Source organism: Macaca thibetana, chromosome X, assembly GCF_024542745.1.
Source record: "Macaca thibetana thibetana isolate TM-01 chromosome X, ASM2454274v1, whole genome shotgun sequence".
In the NCBI taxonomy this organism is placed as follows: domain Eukaryota; kingdom Metazoa; phylum Chordata; class Mammalia; order Primates; family Cercopithecidae; genus Macaca; species Macaca thibetana.
Window position 1 is genome coordinate 36,023,624 of NC_065598.1, and position 27,770 is coordinate 36,051,393.

Below are 27,770 nucleotides of genomic sequence, written 5' to 3' on the forward strand. Positions count from 1 at the left end.
TGTAGATATTTGTTAAATTTGTGTCTTTGCTGGGGGATGATCAGTAGAGCCATTTATTCTGCTATATTGCTCCACCCTCGATTCATAAAAAATATATTTTTTTAACATTTTAAGAATATTCACAATTGCATTGAACACAACAGGGAACTCAGAACAATGAATATATATAATAGAATTTAGTATAATGAGTGTGACATTTCAAAATCCATAATAAATATTAGTTCACTCAGTAAATAGAGCTAGATCAATTGGCTGATACTTTGAAATACAGGTAAAATTATCTCTGTATTACATACCACATACCAAAAATGCATAAATAAATAAATACCAAGATTATAAATAACTTGAAGGAAAAATAAGTGAATATATTATCTGATTTTTGTATGATAATTTATTTAAAATAATCCTCACAAGGACAGAAGCCACTAAAACTGTCATTTGGTTAATCACCAATTTATATGTTTAGCACTGTTCTAGGGATTAGAGATGTAGTAGTGAACAAAAGAGCCCAAATCCCTTCTATCATGTCAGATAAATGCTAGTAAAAAGAAGCAAGTCAGCTGCATAGACCTTGGAAATTAATCTAGTCTCTTGAGTAGCAAGTGGAAATTTTTATCACTCATAATACATTCACAAGTTGATTAAATAAAATTTTATTATCTTTATAAGTGGAACCCTTGGTTGCTTATTGAACTGAAAAAATCAATAGAATTATAAACATTATATAAATATATACACACCCACATACACATATAATTTAGCATTTTTTACTTATGTATTTTTCTATATTTTTCATATGTTTATTCACCAACTGTTTTATCAATGTTTCCATGCCTGACTCCAGTGATTTCCAATTGAGCTTTCTTCTCTCTTTAATCCCATTGTCAGGACAAACTGTCATCCTTTGTAGTGGTCAGAGAAATAACCATGTTTATGATATCATTGTAAACAGAAAGTTAAGAAATGTGAGAGACAAGCAACTATCATATTCCATAATGTTCAGGGTTATTGTGTAGATAATTCATTTTTGAAGAATTCTTACCTTTTAATGTATTGTCTAAATAGTGCTCTCATTTCCTCTCACCTTCCTCCCTCAGTGTCATCATTTTTGCTACATTTACTATGCCTACATTATAAATATGTGTAACACTTATATTCTGTTACTACTATTCAACCACGTGTAATGTTACCAGGAACTTCCATTTTTACTGCATTTCACTATTAGATGGATAAATACCATAATAATTTTCTTTTTCTTTTTTTCGCTTTTGTTTTATTTTTTCCTTCAAAATTATTATTATTATTGTTATTATTATTTTATATTATACTTTAAGTACTGGGGTACATGTGCAGAATGTGCAGTTTTGTTACATAGGTACACACGTGCCATGGTGGTTTGCTGCACCCATCTACCCATCACCTACATTAGGTATTTCTCCTAACGTCATCCCTCCCCTAGGCTCCCAACCCCTGGCAAGCCCTGGTGTGTGATGTTTCCCTCCCTATGTCCATGTGTTCTCATTGTTCAACTCCCACTTATTTGTGAGAACATGCAGTGTTTGGTTTTCTGTTCATGTGATAGTTTGCTGAGAATGATGGTTTCCAGCTTCATCCATGTCCCTGCGAAGGACATGAACTCATCCTTTTTATGGCTGCATAGTATTCCATGGTATATATGTGCCACATTTTCTTTATCCAGTCCATTATTGATGGACATTTGAGTTGGTTCCAAGTCTTTGCTATTGTGAATAGTGATGCAATAAACGTATGCGTGCATGTGTCTTTATAGTAGACTGATTTATAATCCTTTGAGTATATACCCAGTAATGGGAATGCTGGGTCAAATAGTATTTCTAGTTCTAGATCCCTGAGAAATTGCCACACTGTCTTCCACAATGGTTGAACTAATTTACACTCCTACCAACTGTGTAAGCATTCGTATTTCTCCACATCCTCTCCAGCATCTGTTGTTTCCTGACTTTTTAATTTAATGATTGCCATTCTAACTGGCATGAAATGGTATCTCATTGTGTTTTTGACTTTCATTTCTCTAATGACCAGTGATGATGAGCATTTTTTCACATGACTGTTGGCTGCACAAATGTCTTCTTTTGAGAAGTGTCTGTTCATATCCTTTGCCCACTTTTTGATGGGGTTGTTTTTTTCTTTTAATTTGTTTAAGTTCTTTGTAGATTCTGGATTTTAGACCTTTGTCAGATGAATAGATTGCAAGTATTTTCTCCCATTCTGTAGGTTGCCTGTTCACTCTGATGATAATCTCTTTTGCTGTGCAGGAAGTTTTTAGTTTAATTAGATCCCAGTTGTCAATTTTGGTTTTTGTTGCATTGCTTTTGATGTTTTAGACATGAAGTCTTTGCCCATGCCTATGTCCAGAATGGTATTGCCCAGGTTTTCTTCGAGGGTTTTTATGGTTTTAGGTTTTATGTTTAAGTCTTTAATCCAACTTCAGTTAATTTTTGTATAAGGTGTAAGGAGGGGGTCCAGTTTCAGTTTTCTGCATATGGCTAGCCAATTTTTCCAACAACGTTTATTAAATAGGGAATCTTTTCCCCATTGCTTGTTTGTGTCAGGTTTGTCGAAGATCAGATGGTTGTAGATGTGTGATATTATTTCTGAGGCCTCTGTTCTGTTCCATTGGTCTATATATCTATTTTGGTACCAGTACCATGCTGTTTTGGTTACTGTAGCCTTATAGTATAGTTTGAAGTCAGGTAACATGATGCCTCCAGCTTTGTTCTTCTTGTCCAGGATTGTCTTGGCTATGTGGACTCTTTTTTGGTTCCATATGAAGTTTAAAGTAGTTGTTTTCAATTCTGTGAAGAAAGTCAGTGGTAGCTTGATGGGGATAGCATTGAATCTATAAATTACTTTGGGCAGTATGGCCGTTTTCATGATATTTATTCTTCCTATCCTTAAGCATGGAATGTTTTTCCATTTGTTTGTGTCCTCTCTTATTTGCTTGAGCAGTGGTTTGTAGTTCTCCTTGAAGAGGTCCTTCACATCCCTTGTAAGTTGTATTCCTAGGTATTTTATTCTCTTTGTAGCAATTGTGAATGGCAGTTCACTCATGATTTGGCTCTCTGTTTGTCTATTATTGGTGTATAGGAATGCTGGTTATTTTTGCACATTGATTTTGTATCCTGAGACTTTGCTGAAGTTGCTTATCATCTTAAGATTTTGGGCTGAGATGATGGGGTTTTCTAAGTATGCAATCATGTCATCTGCAAACAGAGACAATTTTCCTTCATCTCTTCCTATTTGAATACCTTTATTTCTTTCTCTTGCCTGATTGCCCTGGCCAGAACTTCCGATACTATGTTGACTTGGAGTGGTGAGAGAGGGCATAATAATTTTATTTTTCTAACCACTTCAAGAATTTCTATTCTCTTAGTTCTCTTTGTAACTATGTTAGTGCGATTTGTATGTGAATAGTATCTTACTAAGTATAAAATTTAGGGTTTTTATATTTCTCTGTACACTGTGCACGGTGCTCCCACTATGTTATGCCTATAAAGTAGCTGTGAAAAACTAAGATAAGCCTGATAACTCCTCCACTGTAAGTGAATTGCTTTGTTTTGTTCTGCACTTTTTTATATTCTCAAAATGAGTGAGGTTTTGAAGGATTTAAAACCTATTCTAAAATATACATTTCTTTGTAAATTTGGCGTAGAAGATATTTTAGGTGCTCATTTAAATTCTGCAATATTGCTTGAAACTGAGATATGAAGATGTTTATTAAAATATTCTATTAACATAGATGCTCTTGTATTACACCTGATATTTTTGTATAATCTTAAACAGAGCATACTTAACATTTAATTATTAAGTATGGTATTTGCTATATGATTATTTTGTAGATTATTTTCATTACATTCTGAAAGTTGTCTCCTCTCTTTAGTTTTTCTAAGAATTTTATTATGAATAATATTGAATATATATATTAATTTGGCAAATTAAATTTATTTAAAAATGTGAATTAACCTTGCATCTTGGCACAAACTCAAATTTTCCATGATAATTAAATTATTTTTATATAACTTACCAGAAAGAATTTGCTGTTATTTTAGTTGATTGTTTTAACTTACTTGAATGATAATTAGTCTGCAATTTTTTCTACCATTTTATTTTCTTTTAATACAGTTAATGCAAACCTTAAACAATTACCTGGAGAACATTCTTTTTTTGGAGACATTGAAAGAGTTTCTGTGTTAGTGACATTTCTTGTTTTTTGAATTTTATAGTATTCACTGATAAGACCATCTAGATTTTTTTCTTTGTCGGATTATTTTAAATAACAAGTTAATTGTTTAATTGTTACAGAATTATTCTTATTTTCCGTTTCTCCTAGAGTGAGATTTTGTAACATATTTTCATGAAATTAATGAGCTTTATCTAAGATTTTAAAAGTATTAGCACAAAATTATTCATAAATTATTGTATCTATTCTATTATATGCAACTTCTGTAATTGATTTCTTTTTATTTTCAATATTTTTTCTTATAGCATCTTCTGTTTTAATTCAGTCTTTCTCCATAGCAGTTTTTTGCTTGATACTGAAAATATTTTACTTAATTTCCAGTTTATTGGTCACTTATATAGAAGTTCTATCAAGTATTATATGCATTACTTTATATCACATTTCATGTGGCTCATAACTATTATATGTGGCTGATCTTATAATGATTTAGAGTTCACATATCTTCATAACTCAGCTACCTTTACAAGCAAGACTATCTATGTCTGCATTAAAGAATATACCACACTGCATTTCAGAAGTGTTTCAAAACAAAATTCGAAAAGCCCTATGTTGTGTTTTATGAAGATAGACATGGAAATCTGAAATTACTAGCAAATAGAATCCAGCAATATAGAAAAATAATAAAATATAATCAGGAGATGAAATCTATCTTAGGAGTACAAAGTTGTTTTTACATAAATGCCAGTCCATGTAGTACATCATATTAATGAAATAAAAATGAAGAAAAAGGAATATTTCAATGGACACAGTAACAGCAAAATTATGTATCTAGCAAGAGACTTGTATGAAGAATATATAAAAAACACTTACAAGTCAGTGATAAAAAGACAACCCAATTTAAAAATGTGCAAAATAGTTGAATAGACATTTCTAAAAGGAAAATAAGTAAATGACCCAGAAGCACATTAAAAGCTGTTCAGCATAATTAGTAATTTGGGAAATGCAAAGCAAAATCACAGTAAGTTAGCATATGGCACCAACTTCTGTAACTAAAATTTTTAAAAAGTCAAATGTAAAAGCTTCTGCACGGCAATGGATATAATCAACAAAGTAAAGAGACAACCCACAGAAATGGGAGAAAAAATTTGCCAAATATCATCTGATAAGGGATTAATAACCACAATATATAAGGAGCTCAAACAACTCTGTAGGAACAAAAAATTTAATAATCTGATCAAAAAAAGGGCAAAAAAATTTGAATAGATATTTCTCAAAAGAAGACATACAAATGGTAAATAGGCACATGAAAAGGTGCTCAACATCATTGATCATCAGAGAAATGCAAATCAAAACTACAGTGAGATATCATTTAACCACAGTTAGAATGGCTTGTATCCAAAAGACAGGCAATAAAAAGTGCTGGTGAGGATGTGGAGAAAAGGGAGTCCTTGTACACTGTTGGGGGGAATGTAAATTAGTACAATCACTATGGAGAACAGTTTGGAGGTTCCTCAAAAAACTAAAAATTGAGCTACAGTATAATCCAGGAATCATACTGCTGGGTATATATTCAAAAGAGAGGAAACCAGTATATTGAACAGGTATCTGCACTTAACAGTTTGTTGCAGCACTGTTCACCATAGCTAAGATTTGGAAGCAACCTAAGTGTCCATCAGCAGATGAAGAGATAAAAAAAAAATGTGGTACATACACACAATGGGGTACTATTCAGCCATAAAAAAGAACGATATCCTATCATTTACAACAAAATGAATGGAACTGGAAATCATTATGTTAAGTGAAATAAGCCATGCACAGATAAACAAACATTGTATGTTCTCACTTATTTGTGGAATCTAAATATCAGAACAACTGAAGTCATGGACAGAGAGTAGAAGAATGGTTACCACGGACTGGAAAGGGTAGTGGGAGGCTGGGGGAGGTGGGGATAGTTAATGGGTACAAAAAAGAATAGTTAGAAAGAATAAGACCTACTATTTGATAGCATAGCAGGGTGACTATAGTCAATAACAACTGTACTTGTTAAAATGATGTTATCAGATTGTTTGCAACTCAATGGATAAATGCTTGAGGAGATGGATGCCCCATTCTTCATGATGTGCTTATTTCACATTGAATGCCTATATCAAAACATCTCATGTATCCCATAAATATATGCACCTACTATGTAGCCACAGAAATTAAATTTATTAGTTTAAAAAATAAAGACTATAACAAGTGTTGACAAGAATTCATAGAAATCGGAAACCTCATATGTTGCTAGAGGGATTGTAAAATGATGCAACCACTTTGCAAAACTGTTTGACAGTTTCTCAAAATGTTAAAATTAGATTAACTAATGAGAGAGGTTATGCATGCACGGGGGCAGGGAGTATATGGGAAATCTCTGCCCTTTTTGAACAATTCTGCCGTGAATGCAAAACTGCTATAAAAAAAAAAAGTCTTTTGAGAAATAGATTAGCAATATGATTCAACAAGTGTACTCATTGGTTTATACTCAAGATAATTGAAAATATATGATTACAAAAAACTTTTACATAAATGTTCACAGAAGCATTTTTCATAATAGCCTAAAATTAGAAACACAAATGTCCATAAAGAAAATGTGGTATATTCCCAAAGTGGAATGTTATTCAGCAATAAAAAGAAATGAAATATTGATACATGCTGCAACATGAATGAACCTTGAAAATGTTATGCTAAATAAAAGACAACAGAACACAAGAGGGCACATATTTTATAATTGTATTTCTATGAGATGTCCATAATAGACAACTCCATAGTGATGGAAAGTAGATTCATTTATGTCCATGGTATGAGGGAAGAGAGAAATGAGAAGTGACAGTTAATGAGTATCGAGTTTCTTTATGGGTTGATAAAAATATTTTAAAAGCAGATAGTAGTGATGATTGCACAGCTATATGACTATACTAAACAATGAATTGAACAATTGAATTGCATGAAATTTGTGTTATGTGAATTATATCTTAATATAACTTTCATAAAAATGTACTATTATAGTCATCTAACATAAAATTCATGTAACAATTATTGTATTCATAAGTAAATTGACTTATTTTTTCTAAAATTTCTGATTAAATTTTGTGTTTAACAAACACATCTCTAATTCATAATACTATAAAGACCAGTATTTTTATTACTATTTAAATATACCTGAATATCAGAAGTGATGTAATGTAAAACTGGATAAAAACATAACTTCCAAATTAAAAGTTTTAAAAATGTGCGGAGCATCACTTGGATTTTCTGTTTTCTGACAAATGACAACTACATTAGAGTGCTAGTTCTCTCTCCAAAAAAAACCACCATTGACCAACACGTCTCAGATGATAATATGAATACTTGGAGATTTTGTTAACATGCTTTTATATGTTACTAGGTGTTGGGTGAGTCCAGAAATTCTGCATTTTCAACAAGCTTCCATTTGATGTAGGTGCTGCTGATTCACTTAGCTCACTTTGGGTAGCAAATCCTTAGAGGGAGTATAGAAAAGAGAGTAGCTTATATCAGAGGAACTATCATAAAAGCAGAGAAAATCCTTGATATATCAAAGCTGTGATAAACTGTGATGAGGGCTTGGCAGCAGCCTTGAGTATAAAAGACAAGACACAGGCGTAGGATCAGAGATTAGAGAAGAGCTTTGAAGTTTTGTCTTTACTTTTTCACAACATCACCTTGGAAGAATCATTGTCATCCTATTCTTACTGAGAGCCTTGTTTGAACATCTACAGCCCATGTCTACCCGTATTCAACAAGTAATAATATCAAAGCAGATTCAAAGTTGTGATGGGTTGAACAAAAATAGGTGCCCTGGTTTCTACCCAGGGAGATAGAGAACTGGAAACTGTTTTCTCCCACCCTTATAACAACAACGAAGGTCAGACCAACAGCAAATTCTCTATTTTTCTTGAACCTTAACATAAAGCTGAGATTGTAGGGCAACAAAGGGTGAGTTGGTTTTTACTGGAAGAAATGAGATGATAGCAATGGTCTACTTGTAGATAGAGATAGACACCATTAAGAATAGTTGAGTTAGGGTGATTGGTATATTGGTAGAGGCCAAGTATACACTATTGAGAGATCATGAAGCTCCTAGTGGCCGCAGTTATAGATTCTGCATCTTCTTGCAGGTGTTTACTCCACAAACTTCACATGTTGCTCACAGAAATGACTAAAGTGAGTCTGGAGAATGTGTACTCCTTAGTACCTAGTGTAGGGGCAGGCAATTCACTCTAACTTCTGTATATCTGTCTTAGTCCATTTAGTGTTGCTATAACAGAATACTACAGATTGGGTAATTTATAAACAATAGAAGTTTATTTGGGGCATGACTCTGGAGGCTGGAAAGTCCAAGATAATTAGGTTGCATTTGATGAGAGCCTTCTTGCTGCATTATTACATTATGGTCGGCATCCCATAGCTAGAGAAGATGATAAAAAGTAAGAGCATGCAAGAAAGAGAGAAAAAGAGGGCCAAACTCCCAACGTAACTAACATACTCCTGAGATAACAGCATTACTCAGTTCATGAAGCCAGAGTTCTCATGATCTAATTACTTCCTAAAAGTCCCACCTGTATTGGTTGGTATTAACCATTGAAATGGCAATGAAATTTGAACATGAGATTCAGAGGGGACATTGAAACCACAGCAATACCTTATAGAACAGATGTGTTCATCTATGTTAATTTAAGGACAACACATACTGTCACCCAAAGGGCTCTGGTGAATACTAATTGCAGTTTCAAAAAAAAAAAAAAAAAAAAGGAAAGAAAGAAAGAAAAAGGAAAAAAAAGAAAATAACAAACCACCTCTTGCCCCGAGAAAGGGACTGGAATTCAACATTTCTGTCAAGTAGAAAATCCTAAACAATCTATAAAAAGCTCCTAGAAATACTATATGCATTTATCAAGGTCAGAGGATATATGATCACTATACAATTAAATTATATTTCTATATATTGGCAGTAAACAATTGGAATTTAAAATAAAAATATACCATTTAACATAGAAGAACTAGTTAAGTATCTAATATTAAGTACTTACTATGAATATGTATAACAAAATAAGTTAGAAATATATATGCTATAAACTACAAAACACTGATGAAAGCAATCGATGAGAACTCAATAGAGAAATACATAGTATGGACATGACGTTGGAAGACTAAATGTTGTTAGGCTATCAAATTGATCTATAGATTCAATTCAATTCCAGTGAAAATACCATCACATATTCTTATAGATAGATACCAATAAGTTGGCTCTAAAATGTATATATAAAGGCATTGCCATTAAAGTAGCCAAAACAATTTTGAAAAGGTGGAAGAAATTTTGAAACTACCATAATTAAGACTGGGTGGTATTGACAAAAGAATAGATGCATAGATCAAAAGAATAGAATTGAGAAACAAGGAATATATCTACACAAATATAATCAACTGGGTGTTTTTGCTTACAAAAGTGCAAAAGCAATTAAATCAAGTAAGGCTAGTGTTTTCAATAGATAGTACTTGAATAATTGGAGGTGCATATGTAAAAAAATTAGCATTGACTTGTACCTCACACTTTGTACTAAAATTATCTCAAAGTAGATCATAGATCTAAATATAAACCCACACAACTTTTATATACATGCGTATATATACACATATATACATGTATATACATATCTATATGTTCAAATGAATCTCATGTTCAAATTTCATTGCCATTTCAATGGTTAATACCAACCAATACAGGTGGGACTTTTAGGAAGTAATTAGATCATGAGAACTCTGGCTTCATGAACTGAGTAATGCTGTTATCTCAGGAGTATGTTAGTTACGTTGGGAGTTTGGCCCTCTTTTTCTCTCTTTCTTGCATGCTCTTACTTTTTATCATCTTCTCTAGCTATGGGATGCCGACCATATGTATTGGACTTTACCATATTAAAATTTTTGCTTTGTGAAAGACACTATTAAGGAATGAAAAGACAAGCTACAGACTGAGGGAAAATATTTTTGAATATTATATTCCACAAATTTATTGCATGCAGAATACATAAAGAACTCTCCAAACTCAACAACAAGAAAATAAACAACCAAATTTGAAAAGTAGTCAAAATTTCTGAAAAGATACATCACCGAAAAAGATAGAGAGATAGAAAAAAGGCATATATAAGTTGCTCATTACCATTACTATATAATCCAGAAATCTCTTTTCCAGCTATTTCACCAAAATACATTAGAAATACCAAACATTGTATGTTCTCACTCATAAGTGGGAGCTAAGCTATGAGGATGCAAAGGCATAAGAATGATACAATGGACTTTGGGGACTCCTGGGAAAAGGGTGAGAAGGGAGTGAGAGATAAAAGGCTACAAATTGGGTTCGGTGAATACTACTTGGGTTCTGGGTGCAACAAAATCTCACAAGTCACCACTAAAGAACTTCCTCATGTAATCAAATACCACCAACTCCCCCCAAAACCTATGGAAATAAAAAAAAAAATTTTTTAAAGAATTGCTGATCACAGTAAGCCCTACATGAGATAGTTCATAGTGGATTTTCATAATTGCCTCTAAACTGAAGACAAACCAAATGCCCTTCAATTGATGAATGGATACCTCATCTCTGTGACATCCATGAAATATAGCACTATTCAACAATGAAAACAGCAACAACTATTGATTCACACAACGGGTGCATCTTAAATGAATTTCACTAAGTAAAAGAAGCCAAAACAACAAGACCCCCACAAGACTACATATTGATATTGTGTGATTCAAGTTTTATGGCATTTTGGTAAAGGTGAAGATATTGAGATTAAAAACACATCAGTGTTTGCCAGGTGCTAACAGATGAGGGTAGGGATTGGCTACAACAGTGCAGCCCCTTGGAATTTGGGGGGTGATCACACTTTTCTATATGGAAATGTGATGGCAGGTACATGAAAATGTATTCCTCAAGTTCCTATAAGTGTGTACCACAAAGAGTGAATGCTAGTGTAAGTAATTTTATAAAATCAACCAAGATATGTAAGTAATTAAGGACAAAATGCAGGCTGTGACAAATGAATATAGCTGGGTTACAAATGTTGGACAACCTCACTGATGGTAATGAAAAAGAAATGAGCTTATTTAATTGTAAAGAAATATGACTGTATAGTCTAAGACTAAAGTAAAGAACTATACAAACACACCTTCCTCTAGTTTTTCACAGGGGTATGGCTTTGCAATTCTGAAAGCACTGTATATACATCCTAGGGTTTAACCAATACATAAAAATATTTTAGATAATGAGATTGAGATTTTTCACTGTTGACAAAATAAGGTGGGGCGGGTATCATAATGAATTCTGTGGTCCTGAGTTGTGATTGTTGGAATTGGAAATAACAGGATAACAATTAGTTGTTGCTGTATTGTTATGTATTCATTGACTTCTGATTGGGGGATTTTTTTTTTTTAATTCGTTGTTTTCCTGTTTGGATTTGATTTTCCTGCAACAAGATGTTAAGCTCCTTCAAGGCAATTTCTGTCCCTCCTCTAATGTCTGTACAAGACAAGGATGTGCTATCTGGTGGATACAGTCTATCTACTGCTAACTGACTATCAATGTAAAAGGCTAGTAAATTACCTTTATCCGATCAAAAGTTATCATTGCTTCCAGTCCATAGAAAAATAAATATTAACTACAAAAGTGAAATATTTGGCTTTTATTGATAGCTATGGGTAGCAAATATACATTCAGAGAAGCACATTTTACTTAGCTAAGAGAGTATATCTTATATTCTCACTACACACATATACACAAAATAGTGACTATGTGAAGTGATGAAGATGTTAATTAGCTTGATTTTGGGAATCACTGCACAAGGTATACTTATATCAGAACATAATTTATGTTCTAAATACATATACTCTTTATTTGTCAATTATACATCAAAGTTGGACAAAAAAGAGAAGCACATGTAGGTTATCATTATTCAGCTAACTGGCAATGTGTATTTAAAATCATTAATTTGATTACATTGAATCTTATATCAAAAATGTTATTTATAAGTTTCTATCAGGAAATAATACTTTGAAAAATACAGAGGTTGTTTGCTATGCATTAGTTGAAAATCCTTAGTGATCTGTGTTTGCTAGACTGATTTTGTGATGATATGCTATAGAAATCCTATAGAAATGTTCAATGCTTCTCAGATGAAAAAGTACTGGAAATTGTCTGTGAAGTGTCCAGGACATCTGTGATTCAAGAGAAAATTAAGTCTTCCAATTCCAGGTGTAAGGCAATCCCGGTTTTGAAGCTAATATACATGTCATGGGTGTATCATGTCATGGTTTTTCTTCTTCACAGAAAACGGGAGTAGAGAGATTTGAGGGAATTTATAAAGATCACCATTTGCCCCTTGTTTTCAGATAAGAAATTGTCTCACACCATAAAGAATCTAGGCTATTTGGAAACTTATTGAAAAAGAAAATGTCACATTCAACATAGCAATTATTTCCACTGTTTAAATTAGCTTCCACCCAATATAGGTCAATATTTCAGATATTCACTTAAAATTCAAATACTTCCTCTTTTTGTTCCAGACTCAGCATAGTAATCATGTCTGTAATTGAGAATTCCTTTTACTGCTCCTCCATCCTGTATTGCCTTTTATAGGTCAATTTTGGTTTCTTTAAGCCATAAATCTTGAATTCCTTTCACATACTTTTCTGCCATGTGGATGAATTTCTGCAAGAAATAAAGAAACTGGCACTAGCACTCTTAAGTTACAAGTAACTCCATGCCTTTTCAGTTTCCTTACCCATGTTGATGATCATTGATTAAACATTTGAACCTCAAGGTACTCAACAGAATGGGTAATTTTGAAACACTGAATTTCTATTCCATTACCACATTGTAGTGTATTTTTCAAAGCAGCTCATGTAGAAATAAAGAAGACAGCTTGCAATTGCTTATAAAGCCTTACAGATAACTCTCATAGTATTAATCTTAAAATTTGTTTTTATTTCCAATATAATATACTTTTTGTTTTCCAGGCAGAAGCAAAATTTTCTTTTACTATTGCTCAAATTTCCATAGGTATCTTTTAATAAAGTAAAACTATTGTTGTATTTACTCTCCCTCTTTTTTGAAACAGATGTTATCCCTTCTGAGAGATGGATAGTAAATTTTGACAAAGATCTTTCAGATGGTCTTGTTTTTGCAACACAATTGGGAGCCTATTGCCCATTCTTGGTAAGAGTCATTGTTATGCATAATGATCTTCTATTATTTGAAAAAACTTAGTGATTAAAATTTGAAGTATATTTTCTGTAAACAGAAACTTTCAAATGTCTTACAAGTCAAACACCTGAATCTGAATGGCTAGCACTACCTTTTTGTTTATTCTTGCATTTTGATTGCAATAATTTATTACTGATAAATATTAATATTTAAATGATTCTTTGCCTAACTATAGAGAACATTTAAAAACAGAATTTTTTATTCCATTACCAAAAGGTTTGAGTTTTTTTTTTTTTTTTACAGATTGAGTCTCATTTTACAAATATGTACACACGACCAAAAAGTCCTGAAGAGTATCTGCACAATTGCCTGATTATTGTAAATACTCTTTATGAAATTGACTTTGACATGGAAATACAGGTGGGTGCCTTTATATTAAACATTCTGCAAACATTTTATAAATTTCTTTTGATAGCTTACTCATTTGTAGTATTGCTTGTTCATCTTTTTAAAATCTAAATTGAAACAGGCTTTTGATGAGACATTGCTAAAATGTGGAATTTGAAATATGACTCCACAGAAATTGACTGGATATTTTAAAATTTGTATAATTATATACATCCAGCTGTGCATAATAGGAAAGTTCTTACAGTCCAAGTGCCTGAAACCCCAAAAATAAACATCGAGTGAATTATAATCATTATTCAAAATCTAAGAATGAACTAAAAGAGCTTTTTTATTTAAATATAGATGTCATATTTTTATCTTCTAATTTAGTAGCAAAAATAAATTTTCACTTTAGTTTTAAAATAAATGTTTGTGTAGAGGTCATAATGGCAATATACATTTTAATTGTATGTTGACCTCCAAGTTGTAATTCTATTTGGCTTTTCACATCAAGACCTCAGTAGCAATATTCAAAAATATATTGTATGCTTACTATTTCATGAGCCTTTTGTTTGTTACTTAGGGGCCATAAAATGATAAAATAAATGATTCCTGACTTTGAATATATAAATTCATTAAATTATCAAGATATTTGTCTGTTAAAAGATAATGTTCTATTTATTTATTATTAATGGTGTATGAAAAAATGAAGTATAGAATTCAGATGAAGGAAGAGATCAATGTGATGCAGAGTGATACATCAAAGACAGTGTGGAAGAGACAGAATTTAATTGGGATCTGGAAGGGTGAATTGGATTTGCATTAGTAGTGGTAAGAGAGGAAGTTGTTTGCTCAGAGGAAGTAGCATGAACAGAATGTAGAGTGTGAAAAAGTGGCATATGTTAAGGAAATTGTGTGACTAGGTTTCCCCAGTTGAAGTTTGGTATTGGAAACAGACACAGGCATATACTGGGATATTGAATACCAGCATAAAAAATCAGGAATTTATCCTGTGGGAATTATGGGGGATAAAAGGCCTTTTCTCTTACAACAATGGTCAGTATGGACTGAGAGGAGAGGAACTGATGACAGGGAACACAGACCAATCGCAATGCAATTTCAACTGGTCAAGGAGTACAGTAATTACTTTCTCTACTCATATCATTTTAATTAGGATTAAAACATAATAAGCTGATGTAGGAAAAATCATGAGGTTTGCTAGAGTTGGTCACAGCCACAAAAGAAGGGCATTGGAGAAAGACTATTATAACTAACTCTGAGTTTTTCATTCTGTGATCCAGAAAGATTGATGATACTAGTGCCCAAAATGATATCTTATACCACTGGAGAAAAGAGTTTTATAATTACTCACTTTTTTCTTTGTATTAAAGTCACTTGCATGTTAATGTCACTTTGTACCATTCCTGACATTTGTATTCTTTTTATTTCATTTTCTTTTCATTTATTTTTATTTTTTGGTACAATGGTAAAGGGAAACTGCAATCAATAATTTTAGTCAGAGAGTTCTGTTATAATAGTAGAGTTTTAAGGACAAACTCTAATAAAAGACTTTGGTTTTGAAGAATAAAAATATTACAATTCCCATAAATTCAACAAATTATTTAACCTCCCTCATGAAAGACACAGGATACATCCTTCAGGGGTACAGATGTGACAAAACTACACTCATGCCTTCAAAGATGTTGCAGACTAATAATCACAAGTTACATGAAACAAGGCTGATGCAAAGTGACAGTGAATGTCACAATAGACATAGAAATAATATGCTGTGAGACTCAAAGGGGGTGAGAAGTCACTCTAAAAAGGATACCAGGAAAATTTGCACAGAACACTTAGTGTTTAAGCTGACCCTTGAGAGTTTGGTAGGAGTTCACAAGAAATTTAAAATACCTTTGTTTAGAAAAACCACACATTGTGACTGTGTCCTTTGCTTTTTGATTTCCTCACATGTGTTGGCTCAATATATTTATTTTATTGTATAGTCAAAAAATAATTTAAAAATAAGTATCTACTAGATAAAAATGCGGAAAAGTTGTCCAAGATTTGATGAATGAAGTAATTGAAAGTCGGCTTAGCAGATAATGACCAAACTTTTATCAGCTGATTCCAATGCCCTAACTCTTTATTAGCCCAGATTTACCAACCACACTAAATGGAAGATTTAAAACCATCACCCTCTAATGAACTTATACGTAATGAATTAATGCTGGTGCTTGTAATGGTCCACCCTTGAATCCTGTAAAATTCAGCAGCGGACTTAATTATTAATGCTTAAGTTTCTTCTTTATTATGTTCTTAATTGCAGCCTGAAAATTAGCTTCATAAGTTGCTGGGGTAATGTTATGTCTTTTTGGAGAATCCTGCCAGTAGGAATATACAGTTATTAAATAATCTCCTTTTCATGACATGATTTTTATTTAAAGCAAAAATCCTATGGAATTATTTGACTACAGCATAGAATGCATGTTTTGTTCCCTCATGCAAAGATAGATAACAAAATAAATATAATAAGCATTTATGGAGCTTTACTACACATAATTTAATGAGTAGTGATTGGAACTGAGGGTGAATAGATAATCTAATTTTCTTCTTAAATTTTTTTGTTTTTTTTTTTTTTTAATCACTTGTGAGGGTTCTCTAGAGACACAGAAACAATAGGATATATGAGAGGGAATTTATTAGGGGGAATTGGCTCACATGAACACAGAGTCAGAGAATTCTCGTGATAGGCTGCCTGCAAGCTGTAACACAGAAGAGCTGGTGGCATCGCTCAGTCCAGAAGCCTCAGAATCAGGGGAGCCAATGGTGCAGCCCCTAGTCCAAATCTAAAAGCCAGAGAGCCTCCAGAGAGCACTGGTGCAAGTTTTAGAGTCTAAAAACTGAAGAACCTAGTCTGATGTCCAAGGACTGGAGGAGACAAGGTGTCTCACTCTGGAAGGGAGAGAAAGCAGAGAGTCCTCCTTCTTCTTACCTGTTTGTCCAGCCCCAGCTGATTGGATGATGTCTGCCCACATTGAGGGCAGATGTTTCTCTCTCAGTCCACTGACTCAGCTTCAACCTCCTCTGAAAACACTCTCACAGATACCAGATACAATGCTTCACCAGCCATTTAAGTATCCCTCAATCCAGTCAAATTGACACCTAAAATTAACCTTCACAATCACAGGGAAATTTTCAGCTTTAAATAACAAAATTCTTGAGTAAAAGTGGTTTAAAATAAGGCAATTTAATATTTTATAAAAAGATAGTTGGGTGATCAAAGGTTATAAGGATAATTGTTCAGTTTTTTAACAACGTTATCAGAGATTCAGTTTTGCTCAGCCATTCTTGACCTGCTAGCTTTGTTTTAGGACTCTACACAAATAACTCCCAAATTTCTGCAGAAGTCTCACATAACACCTTCCTACAGTTCTGTTTGAGGGCTGGCTGAGTGGCATCTTTTCTTGCACTTCTGTTTTTCCAGAAGGTAAACCTTTCCCAGTGCCCCCACAGCATATTCCCTATTGCATATCATTGGCCAGAATTGAATCCTATTCTTGTGGCTAACCAGTGGTTGATTAAAAATTTTAAAAAAAGAATATTCACAAAAAATGAGGTTCTTACTAAAGAAGAAAGAAGAAAATGGTTGTTGGGAGGGCAATCAACAGCTGTCTTTGTAGGATTTTAGTATATCATAGTGTACTGCTAATTATATTTGGTGTCTTGTTTGAAAGTTAGTGATACCTTAAAGTTATGGCACATTACATCCAGCATAAAACTCAAGATCTTATCACCCCTTCTGGTTACTGATGATGAAACTGAGGCCCAGGAAATTCAATTGACTTAATCAAGAGCCTGGCTCTGTGTCATAGCAGGACCTGAATTAATTTACCAGATTTCTTGATTTTTTTGTTATGATTTTTATGATTTTTTTTGTTTGTTTACATTCCTGCATATTGTTAATCTAGTAGGAAAACAGTGTCATCAAGGGGAAAAAAAGTACCAATACAATTGACGTTATTTTTGGTTAGATACATATAGCGAAAATAATGATTATGTCCTTAAAAGTACTTTCACATGAAATTTTTGTTTTAAATAAACCTAACTTATTTTAACATTTTGGCTTTCTAGCCTAAGGTTAACGAAAGTCTAATTGCTTTAGGTCATTTTTGTTTGAATGTATAAGGAAAGGTAAGAATGCTCTTTTATTTGGTTTTTCAGTATAATGTCTTGTTAAATATAGTTTCCCATTAAAAACATATTTTTAAATTGCCAAATTGCTGGATTTTTCAAAGTTTAGCTTTTAAAATAATTTTTATGTTGCTATTTATACCATTTTATAGGGTACACACTAAAACATGGTTCAAAAGACTTTGGTTCATCCTAGACTTGAGCCCAGAGTGTTCTGCCATTAATACTACTCTTTTCCCCAGTAAACATACCTCCCGTCACCCTAGATAGCCCTCTTCGGATCATACCCTACAGGCTGATTCCAAACACAGGGTCCAGCAGAGCTACACATTCTTCACTTAAAAATGTACCTTCTTAGGCTTCAAAAATGGATGTGACAATTAAACTCTGCATATTTTAATTTTGTTCTTATCTTAAATCATTTTTCTACATCTATTTACTAATGTCGTCTTTATTAAAGAATGTGAGACCACAAAATACTGATGAAAAACTTTATGGTCCTGGTATATTTCCAAGTTTTCCTCACATTATACTCACAGTTAGCTTTCTACCCTGCTAAAGCAGTCCAGCTTTCTTTCTGTCAGTCTTCTGCCCAGGCACCTTCGTTGGTAAGCCTTACTTCTAATTAACAAAACAAGAAAGAACAAACCCTTCTATTTTCCCAAGAAGAATAAGAGAGCATGAGGAAATGTGGACTAGCAGATCACCAGTGGGGCTATCATTATTCTCTAAAAACTGCTGCCAAATTTCAGAATCAAGTGCGTTAGTTCCACATAGCACGCTGGGTCTCCTTGGCTTTCACACTATTTGTATTTCTAGGCCAGGCTCAGATCCTGTTCAGTTGCTAACTTGAGTATGTGCCATTAAGTCATAGCAGACCTTCATTTCCATTTTGTGGAAGTATGGAGAGCTCCTTGTATATTGACACTGACAGAGTTGTTTGTCTATTAATGGTGTTTTTTATGTCTTCGAATCCCTCACACCAACCCCAATACTTTTGTGCTGTGAATAACTTTTCCCCACTGCTTCTATCTTCTTCTGTTCCTGACTCTACTTTTTGGCTTCAGCTTACGCTCTGGCTATATTTATTGTCCTGATATCATAGAGCTGTAATTTTGGATTTTATCTCAAATATACTCTAGTAATCATTACTAATGTATTTTGTTTATCAGAGTAATTACATCCTCTGCCTTATTATTTATCTGTTCTGGGAAAAGTACTTCTTCAACTGCCTCCTGCCTGATCTGCCTAATTGTTGCTCTTACGTTATTTCTTGTTCAGAAATCAAGTCCCTCACCTTGCCATCTAAGACCTTCACAATGTAGTCTGGCACTCCTTAGTCTTTTTTCTCGCTAATTGTCCCATCTTTTCTTACGCATGACCCAAATGGAACTTCTTATACTGAACAAACACTAGGCTTCTCTATCTCCTCATCCTATAGTAATTTGCTTTTCTGAAAAACTACACCCTTTTCCTCACATCAAACACAGCATATTTGAAGTCCAAGCATTCTATAAAGCCCATTTAATGTGCCATTGGTTCTATGGGCCTTTGCTTGAAAATCTCTTGCCATCTTTAACTTCAGGAGTAATAGTCACATTAGTCATAATTTCTAGAGTATAGTGTTCTTCTGAGTTCCGGCTAGCTTTTACAGAGTCTGAGGGTACAAGATCAGTGATCTGCTTAGGACACATTTATTTTTTAACACTTAGGTCAAGCTCTTCTGATTCAGAGCAGTATTATTGCTGTATCTATATTTCAGTGTCATTGCCAATCACAAATATTTTAAATGTTTAAAAGTAATTCAATAATTGATTTACTATGCTTTTCTTCTTTTTATATTTTTATCTATTTATCTTGTTTGATGATTAATATTAGGTGTCAACTTGACTGGATTGAAGGATGCCAAGATGGCTGACAAAGTTTTGTTTCTAGGTGTGTCTGTGAGGGTGTTTCCAAAGAAGATAGTTGCAGGAGTCAGTGGACTGAGAAAGGAAGATATGCCCTCAATGTGGGTTGGTACCATCTGACTGGCTGTGGCAGGGGCCAGAACAAAGAGGCAGAAGAAGGGGGATATTCAGTTTGCTTGGCTTTTTTGTTTGTTTGTTCTTTTTAATTTTTGTCATGATTTCTTTCTCCCTTTGGGAGCAGGATGCATTTTTTTCTCCTTCTGCCCTTGGACATCTGATTCCAGGTTTTTCAGCCTTTGGACTCTAGGACTTACACCAGCAGCCTCCTTTGGGCTTTCAGCCTTCGGCCTCAGAATGGGGCCTGCACTGTAGCTTCCCTGGTTTGGGGGATTTGGGACTTGGCCTGAGCCATGGTTCTGGCTTCCCTGGGAGCCCCTGTTGGCTTCCGTCATTCTGCAGTTTGTAGCCAGCCTATTGTGGGACTTTGTGATTGTTCAGCCAATTCTTCCTAATAAATTCCCATTCATATATATGTGTGTGTGTGTGTGTGTGTGTGTGTGTACGCACGCGTGCGCACGCACATAGATACAGATATATATCCTATTGGTTTTCTACCTATGTAGAAAACTCTAACTAATGCATCCTCTAATTTCAATTTATCGTCTTTGAAACTAGGCCACAGACATCTGTGACCCAAATCCAATCCTGATGCTCATGCTTTGTGTCTACATGTATGAAAGACTCCCTACATATCTCCCTAAGAAGGTGGTGCCCTTTGATTGTACTCTACATGACACGGCACTGAATAAGGTAAGGATAATTTTGGGGTCAAAATGCACAAGGAGTTACACAATTAAGAGAGGTTTTAGATATTTCTTTCCCAGCCCAAAATTAACAGCAAGTATCTATATGACATAATTTTATTAAAAGTAAATAAACCTTATCAAATGTTGCTTCTTCTAAGCCAAAGGTCTAGATGAGCGAAAGGTGCAATTTTTACTTGAGTAATCACCACTTGCAATGAAATGAAGACTCTTTTCTTACTCATTTTCATTTGATTTAAAATAATATTATTCTGTATACAAGTTAATATACTGCTTTGATAAGATTCATGTTTATTCCTTTTTTCAGGCTGTTTTATGTGTGTCTCTCTTAATATATTGTTGGGAAGGAGGATAATTTTATATTTTTGATGCAAAACTTATCCATATGTGGCCTTCAAAAGATATGCCACAGTGATCTTTGTTCTGTAATTGTAACTTCTTTGAGAAAATAACTGTAACCTCCATGATGGTGTGAGCATCAGTTAATAAGGATTTCATTAAAAACTGAAAAAATAAAACACAAAACCCAGGTTCTTGTCTCAAAATGTAGAGGGCTGAATTTAGTGAAAAGAAAGCCTCCTCTTCTAGGTTTGTGTTAGTAAATACTGAGGTTCAATCTCTTTTATTTACTTTATTTCTTTCCTTTTTTGTCAAAAAAAGACATAAAACTCCATAGAATTCAGTATTTACTATGATAATTTGCTAATTGCAGTGACATTCAAGGGCTTTGGATAAATAACTAGCCTTGAGCTATAATTATATTGAATTTTTGACTTCAAAATAACATTTCAGAAGAGTTAAAAGTTTTTTGCTTAGGCCTGCAGGAGACAAGAGTGTAAATTTGATTAAGTATAATTTATTACTGTTAACTATTATTACCAATTCTCTAATTCTGTCTACATGATTGTATTCCTTCATATCATTTAATTGTTATTGACATTTTTAAGTAGTTAATATTAATGCTGGCTAATGTTTAAAAATAAATTTAAATTATGATGTTAAAAATCAAATTAAATCATGTTTAAATAGAACATGATTTATTTTCTCATTTTATTCTTTTGCTAGAAATAATGCTTATACCTAAGTTTATAGATAAAATTGTACCAATAATACCTTTCATTTTTCACAATGTAAGAAAAGTTTTTGAAAGAAGAAATAAAAAATATGTATATGGAAGATAAAATAAATTACAACAAGCTTTGATTTTAACTTTTATTTAAGAAAGTTGGTGATTTGGAAATTGCTGACAATCTTTTACATATTTTGGTCTGTGAATCAACATGATGAATAGCAGTGCGTAAGTCATAGAAAGTCGTTCTTACCACCAGCCCTATCAATGTTACAGAATATAGAAAAAGCTCCAGAAATGGCCACTAGAATTGAGAAAGTATTTCTTTTTTTCTCTCTTTTTTTTTTTTTCGAGACAGAGTTTCATTCTTGTTGCCCAGGCTGGAGTGCAGTGGCACGATCTCGGCTCACTGCAAGCACTCCACCTTCCCAGGTTCAAGCGATTCTTCTGCCTCAGCCTCCTGAGTAGCTGGAATTACAGGTGCCTGCCACCATGCCCAGCTAATTTTTTTGTATTTTTAGTAGAGACGGAGTTTCATCATGTTGGCCAGGCTGGTCTTGAACTCCTGACCTCAGGTGATCCACCCTCCTCAGCCTTCCAAAGTGTGAAAAAGTATTTCTATAGCTATGGGCAAATAATAGAAACATAGAATACTAGAACAAGTACAAAAAATTAGTGGTTAGTGAAAAAATATAGGGTGCAGTGTTTTTCTGAGACATTCAAAAGCTGTTGAATTTTGTTTTCCTTTTTGAAACGAAATTTACACAGAAGCACAATAAAGAATGTCTGTCATTGCAAAAAAGGAATTGAGACTTTAAAACTTTCCTTTATTTCTTTAAACAGCTAGCTCTTCTTCCTATCTACTCCTCATTACCCCTACATGAAATCCTGGAGTTGAATGGTATGACTGTGTGACCACAGATGTGTCCAATACTGTTGTGTCATATGTATGATATGTATGACATAGTGAGAATGAATGGCTTCCTTATGATCTAAACGGTTCACAACAAATCTACTATAATTTTCAACATTTCCTTCCAAAACAAGAGGAATTAGCTCTCTGGGACTTAAAATCACTTGGTCTGTTAATGAATATTTGAAATACATACATTCGTATGTATGTATGTACATACAAAAAGATTACCACACTATAGTGGGGGTCTTGCCCCCATTATTGATGTCTTTAAGTATTTGAGAACATGAGGCCTCCAAATCCTTAGAGAAACTAAAGTTGAAAATGCTTTAGCAACAAAACACTTGTTCTGTTGGTTACCAAAGTTCCCATTGAACTAGGAAAGTAATTATTCTTTCACCAGATTTTCACCATATTCCTTATGACTCACTATAACCATACCTACTGCTACTTTTTCACTCTTTGAATATCTGTGACTATAGGTCCTGAACTTCATAATTTGCAGTGACCTTTTATTCACTCTAATTTGACCAATTATCCTTTTCCCCATCTTCACCATGCTCTGGGTCAGAACTTTTGGTGATACCTTCGCATCTTGTTAAAGAAAAAAAAATATTCATGACACTTGTTAAAATGGTAAGGCAGACTTTATTCAGGACTATTATGATAGGTATAGGGACCACTGCAAAGCAGTTTTGCAGTAGAGGAGAGAGATTGAGCTCAACTCGAGATAAAACAAGGAAGAGTAGGAATTTATAGCCAAAGAGCAGGATGGAGATCCGTGGGTGGGAAATGACTAAGACGAAAGGTAAGCGGGGATATGGGAAAGGGGGGATTCTGGCTAAACCAATGTAAGATTTTTGCTAAAGGAAGGCCGGGGTGATCGTACATTACCTGAGCGATGACAGGAGATGAGGCATTTGGTTAGATACCAAGGGTGATTAGATACTGAAGGTGTGGAATTCTGGCTAAACTGATTTAGCAGGATTCTTGCTAAAATTGGGCACTTGAGGACATGCCCAAAGGCGGGGCCTAGTTAAAAAAGAGCTCAGACAAGCCTTACTGGAGTGTGGTTGAGAAGAAAATCTTTGTCAGTGTTCCTAAAGATTGTTTTTTGAATCTCCATTATATTTTATATAAACACTTTGTGTACTCACATTTTTCAAGAAGTACTCTTTTGTAATAAAACAACTCATTTTCTAATGCTCCCCACGTCTCTGGATCAGGAGGAAAGAGATAGCCAACCTTTCATTGAACTACCACATCTAGACTAGGCCACCATTATATTCAGCCTGAAACTGTTTTTAAATCTATACTCCTTATAATACTTTCTACACTGAGCAGCCAGAGTATCCTTTTTGTAAATTGGATATATAAGCTCCCTTTTAAAAATTCCCCGATGGTTTTCCTTTGCAATAAAAATAAAATCTAAGCTGAAAATTTTGATCTTCAAATCACTGGTGATAAGATGCTTTTGCATTTGTAATTCCCTTTGTTGAAAGCTCCTTCTCTTTGCCCACTTCAGCTAAACTGTATAAATGTGTGTGTGTGTGTGTGTGTGTGTGTGTGTGTGTGTATGTGTGTGTGTAGTTGTTATTTTAAAATACAAATTCTGGCTTTCTCCAGTTGGTGTACATTATGAATAAGTATATTTATGACTAAAATGTATTGCTATCTTTGATAAAAATAAGAAATGATATAGTTGCATAGTTTTTAATTTTATAATCTTACTTATATCCTCTTCTACTTCTACATAGATTCTACTGAAAAATTCCAGCTCGCAAAACTTAGTGTATAATGCTAGAATTGTTGGAAGAGATGCTGCTGACTTCTCCCTCTCCCAAAAAGGGAATATTGTGACAATTTCTCCAAGGTAAGTATTCTTTTTTTAAATTTTACATTATCAGACATATCAACCCCAAAGATTTAATAAGTGTTATAATTATAAAATGTGACTTTGATTTTACTATTGATAGATATTTAATGAAATGATTGTCACCCAGAATCAGACAAATATTCATATGTTTCTACAGTTCCTCACCAAAGTTGTTGAAACAATTCTAACAACATAAAACAGCTGTTTTATGTATTCATTTAATTTTAATTTGTTTTTTATGTATGTGGGTCATAGAAATAAGACTGTAAGTTGGTTTTGTTTATTTGAAAAATGTGGATAAGACTATTTACCCACAGTGCTGTCAGTAATAAATGTGATTATGTAGGCAAAACACCTTGTACCATAATGGAACTTATAGGAAGCAATTAATAAGGACGACTGCCTCGAGTTGGAGTACTGGTGACTCAAAAATTAAAATATGTCAACACTACTCACAAATGCTTACAATCTATCACAATGCCAAGCAAGCAAATACATAATGAAGAAATAATTAAATCATTATTTTATTTATTATGTGCGTATAGAACTAGATGAAAACTGAAAAAAGAAACGCCTGCCCATGCTTGAGGAAACCAAGGAAAGTTTCCCAGAAGAAGCAATGCTTAATTCTGAATACATATAAAAAACAACTACTCACTTATCTAAATGCATTTTATTGTATAGGCTTGAAATACAATTATTTTAGGTAGCTGCTATTTTAGGTGGCTCTGTTTAGCTAGGCTAAATAATTTCATAGGATTTGGTTTTTACAAATATGACTCAGAAAATATTTTGTTTTCCTAAACAAAAAAAATGAGTAATTTTATCATTATAAGATATTATAAAATTATATATTTATGTGTGCCACATTCTTTGTTAGATACTGTATAGATCACAGTTAATAATGTCTCTTTCTGCCAGCTATGGATTTAAATTATCAGACATATTATTTATATAGAAAATGTTAAACAGCTACACCAGCATATAAACAAACATATTTATTTCTGCATCTAGCTTTATGACTAAATTTAGCTATAACCATAGAGTGATTGTCATAAAAGTGAAAGTATAAATTTAGAAAACCAGTCTTTTTTTCCTCATTATTTTCATTGAGCCATATGTGCACTGACATTGATGTGTTATATATTTATTCTCCATCTATTCCAAAGGCTAAATTGAAGTAGCTTACAATGTATATGTAATATCAAGGAGGTTTTTTAAAAAAATATCAGGGAAAGGCAATTGGAGCAAAAAGAAAATTAAAGGTAAAATAATTAAAATGAAGCCTATAGTTATGATAGAAATGCCTGTAGACTTAGGAAACTTACTTGAAATAGACTACACATTTGATTCTGAAGTTTCTAACAAATTCAGAAAATAATGCTGGTCATTTACATGCTTCAATATAACTACAAAATTTAAAAAATAATTACCTATACTTGAGAGAACGTTGTTCATGGAACCAGCTATTTATCTCATAAAAGAATACTCTATTTTGAAATGTATTTCATGAGACTTAAGTATAGGTTCATAAAATCCTTCATTAAATGCATGTTCTTTAGATGATGGTCATTCTTGAATGCTTCTCTTTTCATCAGCTTCCATGGAGATCCAATCCATTACCAGATCCTATTGATTTTACCAATTGTGTCATAAACCTTGTATCTTTTCCCTTCTTCACCTATTCCACCCCGATTTAATGTAACATCATCTTTATACTAGTCTGCCACCATAGACTCCTAAAAATCTTGTCTGAAATCTAACCCCTGTATTAGAATGACAGCTAATTTTTAACAGAAATTTAAACCTTTAACAGAAATTTTAAAAGGTGCTTAACATATTTCAACAGCTTCCCATCTCAACATTTGGATATAGATTGAATATGCTTAACATGGTCCAAAGTACACTTTCACTTTTGTGACAGTCACTATGATTTCACAGCTTGCTGTTGGCTGTATCTTGCATCATCACCCCTATTGCTTGCTAAGATTTAGCATTACTGGCCTTTGATTAGTTATTCAAACACATTTTAATTCCACATACCAGAGGCCTTGGATGCCTTCTTTCATCCCCTGTTCAATTTAGTTAACTCATTCTCATCCTTCACATTCCACCTAATATATCACTTTCTCTGACCTTTCAGACTATATCACACTCCCCATTATATGCTCTCACAGCACCTATATAATTTGTAATTTTCACATTTATTTTGTGATGGTAGAATGTTGGCCATGTCCTACCATATGTACTATCCAGGGGAGCAGGAATAGTGTTTTTTTGTTTGTTTGTTTGTTTGCTTTTTTTTCTAATTACTGTATCTCAGAAACCTAAAAGAGTGCCTGGAACATTATAAGTTATCTAAAAATATCGATTGCATGAATGAATTAATGGATAAATGATCTTATATAGTGATGTACTTTAGAATAACTGGAAATACTCTAAATCGCTCACTGTTATCTCAATAAATAATTTGAGCCTGTATACCCGGAAAAAACCTCAAAGTCAAATGTTCTTTGTTCTCAGTTAAATTCATGCCCATGAGTTTTCATAAGAGTCCTTTTGCACAAAACTGAAATTGTTGAGGACACATATCTAAATTAAAATAACCCCCACTCCTGCAAGATGTAAGCTGTAATTTTCCCTACAAAACTATTTTGAGAACATTTCTATTGCTTTTGAAAGCCTCTTATTCATCTCACTCCTTGTTTCTTCCTAGTCTCACCCATTCAACAGCAACTGCACAAAAGTTCTGGCACAGTTAGGTCAATGTTTGACACCAAGGGAATCTATTCCCATATCCATTCTTAAATATGTGTATTCTAAGCGAAGATAATAGGTAGTAGTTGATACAAAAGAATAAATGTTATAGGATGTATAATGATAACTATGCTGAAAACCAGAGGAAAAGCAAAGATAAAATGTCCCCAACTTTTATCACCTACAGCTGTATCAAGGCAAGGCAAGACTGAAAGATTGATCCAATAACAAAATAGAGAGTCCATTGTTTAATTTAGAGTGTATTACTTATTTAAACAGTGAAAGCATGAGTAATCAAAGGTACCAGATTCACATGTCCCTTGTACAGGGCAATATCAAAATAAAACAGGTCAGATCTCATGGATGGGAAG

General features: G+C 33.4%; 1 protein-coding gene across 1 annotated transcript in view; it reads left to right on the forward strand.

The window, feature by feature from the left end:
- Window positions 1-27,770, forward strand: part of CFAP47 (cilia and flagella associated protein 47) — a 439,964-nt gene that overhangs the window by 190,484 nt on the left and 221,710 nt on the right. Inside the window, exons 34-37 of the mRNA XM_050776518.1 lie at window positions 13,387-13,484; window positions 13,776-13,892; window positions 20,636-20,770; window positions 24,524-24,639. Of these exons, the coding sequence (XP_050632475.1) occupies window positions 13,387-13,484; window positions 13,776-13,892; window positions 20,636-20,770; window positions 24,524-24,639 (466 nt within the window). The remainder of the gene's footprint in view (window positions 1-13,386; window positions 13,485-13,775; window positions 13,893-20,635; window positions 20,771-24,523; window positions 24,640-27,770) is intronic.